The sequence below is a fragment of the Hoplias malabaricus genome, chromosome 16 (genome assembly GCF_029633855.1).
Source record: "Hoplias malabaricus isolate fHopMal1 chromosome 16, fHopMal1.hap1, whole genome shotgun sequence".
NCBI classification, from domain to species: Eukaryota; Metazoa; Chordata; class Actinopteri; order Characiformes; family Erythrinidae; genus Hoplias; species Hoplias malabaricus.
This window is the reverse complement of record NC_089815.1, coordinates 2876649-2887544: the sequence shown is the minus strand read 5'-3', so window position 1 is coordinate 2887544 and position 10896 is coordinate 2876649. Positions and strand designations below refer to the sequence as shown.

Sequence of the window (10896 nt, the reverse complement as noted above, 5' to 3'; positions counted from 1 at the left end):
TACTGGGCTTGGCGCGCTGAAGCATATTGTTTCAGTGTGTACGGTGAGTTTGTGGCAGGGTCGGTTACATGGAGACAATTAGGTGTTTATTCGACAGTCAACACCTAGAGCTTAACGTATTGCCGAGTGGATGTAGTAGTGAAGTGGTTAGGTTTCTGCCTGAAGGGGGTCATATTTGAGAGAGAGTGCAGGCACACGATTGGATATTGGTGGTGGATATAGGTAAAAAAAAAAAGCAGGTCCTAGTCCTAGTGAGGCCAGACATGGTGCTGCACTCTGAAAGTAATTATTTTATTGAATTCCATCTGAGGTGCAGTAGATAAAGCTTTCACAAGGAATAAGTTGAAGTGCGCAGACTTAGTGGCTGAGGCAAGGGAACCCTGGGTAAGGTGCATGTAAAACCAGTGTAAATACCTGTTAGGGGATTGGTTAATAAACTGGTTGATTGACTGATTAATTAATTGATTAATTTATTGATTTGGATTTTGTTACAGAATATCAGAACTCCTGGGATTCAGGAGTAACATCAGTGATGCAAAACAGTAAGATACTCTTTCTGTCTCTCTCTCACACACACACACACAAAAAAACACCAAACACATACACAAACACCTGCACACACACACACACACACCTACATATACACAGACACACACACAAACATATACACAGACACAGACACACACACACACACATACATACACAAACACATACAGAATCTCACACACACACACACATACAAACACCCCCCACACATAAACACACACAAAAAACAAACAAACACACACACACGCACTCAAACACATACACAAACAACTACACAAACACAAACACACACAGAAACACACACACATACAAACATATACACAGACACAGACACACACACACACACAAACAAAAAAACACAAACACAGGCACATTATCACATACAGAAACACACACACACACACACACACAAGCACACATTGCATTTGTAGGACAATTTTTGATGGACTGGATTAAATGAACTAAATGAAATAAATATGAAGGAGACTTGTTGGGAAATGAAGGGGATTCCAGCTTGGATACGAAGGGAATTCTCTCTGGGATTTTATTAGACACTGGCTGGAGTGTGAAGGTGATTCCTGAAGAAATATTAAGGGAATAATGGCTGGAATATGAAGTGGATTCTGACTCGGATATAAAGGGAATTCAGATGAAGTTGTTTTAATTCTTTAATGATTTGTTTATGATTTACTGAAAATTAAGTTTGTTCAGGGTAGGGTTCAGATGCAGCGGTCACTGGAAAGACATGCGTTGTGTGTGTGTGTGTGTGTAGGTCATAGTGGAGTGAATCAGTTGGGTGGTGTGTTTGTGAATGGTCGCCCGCTGCCGGACTCAACAAGGCAAAAGATTGTGGAACTCGCTCACAATGGCGCAAGGCCCTGCGACATCTCCCGCATTCTACAGGTAAATCCCCCACAGGTACAACACCTACACACACATAATCTCAAGATAAAACACCTACAGATAAATAATCTAAAGGTACAACACCTACAGATAAAAACCTACAGATAAAAATGTAAACACTGTACAGATACAAACTCTTTGATATAAAATGTGACAACATTTTAATAACATTAACTGTGTTCCTGTGTATGTGTGTTGTTATTGGGTATGGTTTGTGTGTGTATTGTTATATATGTCTTGTGTGTGTATTGTGTATTGTGATTGCATGTGTGTGTGTGCGTATTGTGATTGTGTATGTGTGTGTGTGTATTGTGATGGTGTGTGTGTGTATTGTAATTGTGTATGTGTGTGTGTGTATTGTGATGGTGTGTGTGTGTATTGTGGTTGTGTGTGTATTTTGGTTGTGTGTGTGTGTGTATTGTTATTGTGTGTGTATTGTGGTTGTGCGTGTGTATTGTTATTGTGTGTGTATTGTGGTTGTGTGTGTGTGTGTTGTGGTTGTGTGTGTGTGTGTGTATTGTGGTTGTGTGTGTGTGTATTGTGGTTGTGTATGTCTGTGTGTGTGTGTGTGTTGTGGTTGTATGTGTGTGTGTGTGTTGTGGTTGTATGTGTGTGTGTGTTGTGGTTGTGTGTGTGTGTGTGTATTGTGGTTGTGTGTGTGTGTATTGTGGTTGTGTATGTCTGTGTGTGTGTGTGTTGTGGTTGTATGTGTGTGTGTGTGTTGTGGTTGTATGTGTGTGTGTGTGTGTGTGTATTGTGGTTGTGTGTCTGTATTGTGATTGTGTGTGTGAGTATTGTGATTGTGTGTGTGTGTGTGTGTGTGTGTGTGTGTAAATATTGGGTGTGTAGGTGTCTAATGGCTGTGTGAGTAAGATTTTAGGTCGTTATTATGAAACTGGTTCAATCCGGCCACGGGCCATAGGGGGCAGTAAGCCGCGGGTGGCGACCCCAGGGGTTGTGAGTAAAATTGCTCAATACAAACGCGAGTGTCCGTCCATCTTTGCCTGGGAGATCAGAGACAGACTCCTGAGCGAAGGAATCTGCACCAACGACAACATTCCAAGCGTGAGTCTCTTACAAATGTATTACCAACCTCTACATTTACTACATCACCAGAGTCTCTATTAACCCTTTATTACACACTCTCTCTCAGGTGTCGTCCATAAACCGTGTTCTGCGGAACCTGGTGAGTGAGAGGCAGGTCGGGGGTGAGGGGATGTTTGAGCTGAAGTTGATGGGGGGTCAGTCGGAACTGAACACCTGGTTCCCAACAAACACTCCACGCCGCACAGGTCAGTCATTAACGCATACTCAACACCACACAAGTCTGTCATTAACAAACACACCACTCAGCACAGGTCAGTCATTAACACACACACGCCACACAGCACAAGTCAGTCATTAACACACACACCACAGGGCACAGGTCAGTCATTAACACACACACCACTCAGCACAGGTCAGTCATTAACACACACACCACTCAGCACAGGGTAGTCATTAACACACACACCACTCAGCACAGGTCACTCATTAACACACACACCACTCAGCACAGGTCAGTCATTAACACACACACCACTCAGCACAGGTCAGTCATTAACACACACACACCACTCAGCACAGGGTAGTCATTAACACACACACACCACTCAGCACAGGGTAGTCATTAACACACACACACCACTCAGCACAGGTCAGTCATTAACACACACACCACTCAGCACAGGTCAGTCATTAACATACACACCACTCAGCACAGGTCAGTCATTAACACACACACCACTCAGCACAGGTCAGTCATTAACACACACACACCACTCAGCACAGGTCAGTCATTAACACACACACCACTCAGCACAGGTCAGTCATTAACACAGACACCACACAACACAGGTCAGTCATTAACACACACACCACTCAGCACAGGTCAGTCATTAACACACACACCACGCGGCACAGGTCAGTCATTAACACACACTCAACACCACACAAGTCTGTCATTAACACACACACCACAGGGCACAGGTCAGTCATTAACACACCACAGGGCACAGGTCAGTCATTAACACACACACACCACTCAGCACAGGTCAGTCATTAACACACACACCACTCGGCACAGGTCAGTCATTAACACACACACCACATGGCACAGGTCAGTCATTAACACACACACACCACACAACACAGGTCAGTCATTAACACACACACACACCACTCAGCACAGGTCAGTCATTAACACACACACACACCACTCAGCACAGGTCAGTCATTAACACACACACACGCCACTCAGCACAGGTCAGTCATTAACACACACACCACTCAGCACAGGTCAGTCATTAATACACACACACACCACTCAGCACAGGTCAGTCATTAACACACACACACACCACTCAGCACAGGTCAGTCATTAACACACACACCACTCAGCACAGGTCAGTCATTAACACACACACCACTCAGCACAGGTCACTCATTAACACACACACCACTCAGCACAGGGTAGTCATTAACACACACACCACTCAGCACAGGTCAGTCATTAACACACACACCACTCAGCACAGGTCAGTCATTAACACACACACACCACAGGTCAGTCATTAACACACACACCACTCAGCACAGGTCAGTCATTAACACAGACACCACACCACAGAGCTAAAGAAATCCCCATGGGTTGTTGTAAATGCTGTGTCGGAGCTGGATGTAGTTTTGTTGGAGGAGTTCAGTGTGGAACTGATTATAAAACACTGTGTTTAATGTCTTTATTGTTCCTTTTACAGAAGGCTGTCAGCAGCAACACTGTGCAGAAAACACCTCCATTATCTCAGTCAACTCTGTAACCTCCATCACCTCCACTGCAGATGAGCTGGATGACACGCAGATGCGGCTGCAGCTCAAACGAAAACTGCAGCGTAACAGAACATCTTTCACTCAGGAGCAGATAGAGGCTCTGGAAAAAGGTCAGAACTAAACCCTGCTGCACTTTAACCATCACCTGAGCTTCAAACAATAGCTTCCTGTTTTACACTCTTCCAGAATTTGAAAGAACGCACTACCCCGATGTTTTTGCTAGAGAACGACTAGCAGCTAAAATCAACCTCCCAGAAGCAAGAATACAGGTATCACACACACACTAATATTACTAATGCACCACTGTGTGAGAAGGTGCAGGGCTGACTGGGCATGTGGTGTTAGGTTTGGTTTTCCAACAGACGAGCAAAGTGGAGAAGAGAAGAAAAACTTAGGAACCAACGCCGGCAGGTCACCAGTACCTCGGGTCACATCCCAATCAGTAGCAGTTTCAGTTCCAGCGTTTACCCACAAGTTCCTCCGTCCAGTACCCCAGGTTCAGCTAAACACACCCTGTAACACCCACAAACTTTAATATCTGCTAACCCTCACTCATACTTGTTAACAAACACTGATACATGTGAACAATCCTGCTAACGTTTTTTAACATTGGCAAAAATGTATTAATTCTTCTCTCACAAACACCTGCTGACACTTACTATTGCCCTGTAACACCTGCTAAATCACGCGAACACAGCTCTTGTGTGTTTTATTTGCAGTGTCCTTCTCCTCAGGGACAGTTCTGTCCAGATCCGACTCTGCCTTAAACTACAGCAGCCTGCAGCCTCTGCCCTCCTTCGCCATCAGCAACAACCTCCCACTGCAGGCAAGTATAATAGCTACAATCAACAGTACACAAACCACCACTACAAAACTACAGACCCCTGCTCTATAACTACAGACCGCCACTACAAAACTACAGAACCCTGCTAAATAACTATAGACCCCTGCTCTATAACTACACACCCCTCACTACATAACTACAGACCCCTGCTCTATAACTACAGACCCTCACTACATAACTACATACCCCTGCTCTATAACTACAGAATCCTGCTCTATAACTACACACCCCTCACTACATAACTACAGACCCCTGCTCTATAACTACACACCCCTCACTACATAACTACAGAACCCTGCTAAATAACTACAGACCCCTGCTCTATAACTACAGACCCCCACTACATAACTACAGAATCCTGCTCTATAACTACAGACCCCTGCTCTATAAATACACACCCCTCACTACATAACTACAGACCCCTGCTCTATAACTACAGACCCTCACTACATAACTACAGACCCCTGCTCTATAACTACAGACCCTCACTACATAACCCTGCTCTATAACTACAGACCCCCACTACATAACTACAGACTTCTGCTCTATAACTACAGACCCTCACTACATAACTACAGACCCCTGCTCTATAACTACAGACACCTCACTACATAACTACAGAACCCTGCTCTATAACTACAGACCTCCACTACATAACTACAGACTTCTGCTCTATAACTACAGACCCCTGCTCTATAACTACACACCCATGCTCTATAACTACACACCCCTCACTACATAACTACAGACCCCTGCTCTATAACTACAGACCCTCACTGCATAACTACAGACCCCTGCTCTATAACTACAGACCCTCACTACATAACTACAGACCCCTGCTCTATAACTACAGACCCTCACTACATAACTACAGACCCCTGCTCTATAACTACAGACCCTCAGTACATAACTACATACCCCTGCTCTATAACTACAGACCCCTGCTCTATAACTACAGACCGCCACTACAAAACTACAGACCCCTGCTCTATAACTGCAGACCCTCACTACATAACTACAGAACCCTGCTAAATAACTATAGACCCCTGCTCTATAACTACACACCCCTCACTACATAACTCCAGACCCCTGCTCTATAACTACAGACCGCCACTACAAAACTACAGACCCCTGCTCTATAACTGCAGACCCTCACTACATAACTACAGAACCCTGCTAAATAACTATAGACCCCTGCTCTATAACTACACACCCCTCACTACATAACTACAGACCCCTGCTCTATAACTACAGACCCTCACTACATAACTACAGACCCCTGCTCTATAACTACAGACCCTCAGTACATAACTACACCCCTCACTACATAACTACAGACCCCTGCTCTATAACTACAGACCCTCAGTACATAACTACAGACCCCCACTGCATAACTACAGACCCCTGCTCTATAACTACAGACCCTCACTACATAACTACAGACCCCCGCTCTATAACTACAGACCCCTGCTCTATAACTACAGACCGCCACTACAAAACTACAAACCCCTGCTCTATAACTGCAGACCCTCACTACATAACTACAGACCCCTGCTCTATAACTACAGACCCTCACTACATAACTACAGACCCCTGCTCTATAACTACAGACCCTCAGTACATAACTACATACCCCTGCTCTATAACTACAGACCCCTGCTCTATAACTACAGACCGCCACTACAAAACTACAGACCCCTGCTCTATAACTGCAGACCCTCACTACATAACTACAGAACCCTGCTAAATAACTATAGACCCCTGCTCTATAACTACACACCCCTCACTACATAACTACAGACCCCTGCTCTATAACTACAGACCCTCACTACATAACTACATACCCCTGCTCTATAACTACAGAATCCTGCTCTATAACTACACACCCCTCACTACATAACTACAGACCCCTGCTCTATAACTACACACCCCTCACTACATAACTACAGAACCCTGCTAAATAACTACAGACCCCTGCTCTATAACTACAGACCCCCACTACATAACTACAGAATCCTGCTCTATAACTACAGACCCCTGCTCTATAAATACACACCCCTCACTACATAACTACAGACCCCTGCTCTATAACTACAGACCCTCACTACATAACTACAGACCCCTGCTCTATAACTACAGACCCTCACTACATAACCCTGCTCTATAACTACAGACCCCCACTACATAACTACAGACTTCTGCTCTATAACTACAGACCCTCACTACATAACTACAGACCCCTGCTCTATAACTAGACCCTCACTACATAACTACATACCCCTGCTCTATAACTACAGAATCCTGCTCTATAACTACACACCCCTCACTACATAACTACAGACCCCTGCTCTATAACTACACACCCCTCACTACATAACTACAGAACCCTGCTAAATAACTACAGACCCCTGCTCTATAACTACAGACCCCCACTACATAACTACAGAATCCTGCTCTATAACTACAGACCCCTGCTCTATAAATACACACCCCTCACTACATAACTACAGACCCCTGCTCTATAACTACAGACCCTCACTACATAACTACAGACCCCTGCTCTATAACTACAGACCCTCACTACATAACCCTGCTCTATAACTACAGACCCCCACTACATAACTACAGACTTCTGCTCTATAACTACAGACCCTCACTACATAACTACAGACCCCTGCTCTATAACTACAGACACCTCACTACATAACTACAGAACCCTGCTCTATAACTACAGACCTCCACTACATAACTACAGACTTCTGCTCTATAACTACAGACCCCTGCTCTATAACTACACACCCATGCTCTATAACTACACACCCCTCACTACATAACTACAGACCCCTGCTCTATAACTACAGACCCTCACTGCATAACTACAGACCCCTGCTCTATAACTACAGACCCTCACTACATAACTACAGACCCCTGCTCTATAACTACAGACCCTCACTACATAACTACAGACCCCTGCTCTATAACTACAGACCCTCAGTACATAACTACATACCCCTGCTCTATAACTACAGACCCCTGCTCTATAACTACAGACCGCCACTACAAAACTACAGACCCCTGCTCTATAACTGCAGACCCTCACTACATAACTACAGAACCCTGCTAAATAACTATAGACCCCTGCTCTATAACTACACGCCCCTCACTACATAACTACAGACCCCTGCTCTATAACTACAGACCCTCACTACATAACTACAGACCCCTGCTCTATAACTACAGACCCTCAGTACATAACTACACCCCTCACTACATAACTACAGACCCCTGCTCTATAACTACAGACCCTCACTACATAACTACAGACCCCTGCTCTATAACTACAGACCCTCAGTACATAACTACAGACCCCCACTGCATAACTACAGACCCCTGCTCTATAACTACAGACCCTCACTACATAACTACAGACCCCTGCTCTATAACTACAGACCGCCACTACAAAACTACAAACCCCTGCTCTATAACTGCAGACCCTCACTACATAACTACAGACCCCTGCTCTATAACTACAGACCCTCACTACATAACTACAGACCCCTGCTCTATAACTACAGACCCTCAGTACATAACTACATACCCCTGCTCTATAACTACAGACCCCTGCTCTATAACTACAGACCGCCACTACAAAACTACAGACCCCTGCTCTATAACTGCAGACCCTCACTACATAACTACAGAACCCTGCTAAATAACTATAGACCCCTGCTCTATAACTACACACCCCTCACTACATAACTACAGACCCCTGCTCTATAACTACAGACCCTCACTACATAACTACAGACCCCTGCTCTATAACTACAGACCCTCAGTACATAACTACACCCCTCACTACATAACTACAGACCCCTGCTCTATAACTACAGACCCTCAGTACATAACTACACCCCTCACTACATAACTACAGACCCCTGCTCTATAACTACAGACCCTCACTACATAACTACAGAATCCTGCTCTATAGCTACACACCCCCACTACATAATTACAGACCTCCGCTATACAACACTGTTATATAACTAAAGAATCCTTCTACATAACTGCACACCCCCCACTATATAAAAACAGCTTTATAAATGCAAACCCTACAGAGGATGATTGTTTGGAAAGAAGGGATCAGTGTGTGTGTGTGTGCTTTTGGTAGAACAGTTTCTTAAGTCTTCTTAATGTGGAGTGTACGACTTTCTTTAGTGTGGTAGCATGGGTGTGGACTGCCTGAAATCAAATAAATTTATTAATGTGTCTGTACAGAAGGCTTTGCAGATTGTTTGGAGATGCATCATGATCTGGAATCAGATTCAGGAAGTGAAGAAAGAAGAAAGAGATCTACATGTCGTTGTTCTAGATTTAGCTAATGCTTTTGGCTCAGTGCTGTTTAACATTATGTTCCAGTTGCAAAACAGACGATGGAACGGGAGATGATGAACGCTATAAGAAAGTGGCTGGGGGTGTTGCAGTGTGTATAATTATTGTGGCATGGTGTGAGAGATGGTATTTGTTGGGATCTAAAGATGCATCAGTAAAAGCAGGAAAGAAGTGGGATCCGCATGTGGCTCACGGCTAAGAGACGTGAAGGAGCAGGCCTTGGGTCACACTGGGGGTTTACACTGGGTTCTGGGTCGAATTCTGAACAGGGTTCTGCGTTACTGAAAAGGTGATGGATGGAACCCACGAGGCTTTAACATTGTGGCTGTGTTCATTTTATATTTGTATTTATTTCTCTGTTCCCATTTTGAAGCCGAGCCAGACGACCTCCTACTCCTGCATGCTGCCCTCAAGTCCATCGGTGAGTGGGCGTGGCTATGACACATACACGCCCCCTCATATGCAGGCACACATGAACAGCCAATCCATGGCAACGTCCAGCTCCACATCTACAGGTAAATGAAGAGCGCGCTCGGTGACGTCAGAGGTTTGTTTTGATATTTTAGATATATTCCAGTTGATCTTTGCTTTATGCAAATGAGGGCTGCTGTTGCATGTTGTAGCCAATCAGGCGAGAGCAGACAGCACATCATAACATCTGAATCTCTGAAACAGAGACGGTGGACACAGGATACACACACGGGGCCATGAGAGAGAGTTAGGAGAGGCAGGACATCATTGACAACCAGACTCTGAAACACATCTAGACTTAACACATCGTGTGTTCTCTTCTGTTGTGTGTGTGTGTAGGACTCATCTCTGCTGGAGTCTCGGTGCCGGTGCAGGTTCCTGGAGCAGAAGCTAATGTTTCTCAGTTCTGGTCCCGACTTCAGTGAAACAAAATAATAATAATAATAATAACAACAATAATTCCACACTCCATTCATTAACTTTTCATAAACACTTCGTTATGTTGAGGGTCACAGTGGGTCCAGATCCCACCACAGTGCACAAGGCAGGAACACACCCTCTACATTCACTCACTCAAACACCGACAGTTACACACGTGTATTTGTGTCAGGACAGGGACAGTCCTCATCATCCTCATCCTTCTCTAAATCACTGGATCCACTGTTTGGCCCTTGGGTTGCCTTCTGTTGCAGAATTCCTCTCCTATTTGAAATAATGGAGAAATGTTTGACTCTGAGTGGAGGGGTTCCTTTTGTGCTTCGCTCCTCGTTTTATTCAAATGTAGTAATGTTGCAAATTATAATTATGCAAATGTTTAAAAGGAAGTAAATTGACTGTAAAATCACCTCTTTTATTCTTCTTTTGGTTTTGTTTGCTGT

General features: G+C 44.4%; 1 protein-coding gene across 2 annotated transcripts; it reads left to right on the top strand.

Annotated features, from left to right (window-relative positions):
* The first annotated feature begins 498 nt into the window (after positions 1-498).
* On the top strand, positions 499-10805 carry pax6b (paired box 6b). 2 transcript variants are annotated; one of them, XM_066647169.1, is made up of 10 exons: positions 499-542; positions 1319-1449; positions 2299-2514; positions 2603-2741; positions 4245-4424; positions 4501-4583; positions 4660-4810; positions 5049-5140; positions 9921-10062; positions 10358-10805. In XM_066647169.1, exons 1-10 carry the CDS (start codon positions 533-535, stop codon positions 10441-10443), a joined length of 1230 nt encoding a protein of 409 aa, XP_066503266.1. In that variant the 5' UTR covers positions 499-532; the 3' UTR covers positions 10444-10805. The 2 variants fall into 2 exon arrangements, with proteins under 2 accessions (XP_066503266.1, XP_066503265.1); XM_066647168.1 differs by having other exon boundaries at positions 5034-5140.
* Positions 10806-10896: the final 91 nt, after the last annotated feature.

What these genes read in the sequence shown, in the direction of transcription:
- pax6b (XM_066647168.1), top strand. An exon ending in GATAGAGGCTCTGGAAAAAG is followed by an intron (nt 4,425 to 4,500) that starts GTCAGAACTAAA and finishes ACACTCTTCCAG; the next exon opens with AATTTGAAAGAACGCACTAC. An exon ending in GCAACAACCTCCCACTGCAG is followed by an intron (nt 5,141 to 9,920) that starts GCAAGTATAATA and finishes CCCATTTTGAAG; the next exon opens with CCGAGCCAGACGACCTCCTA.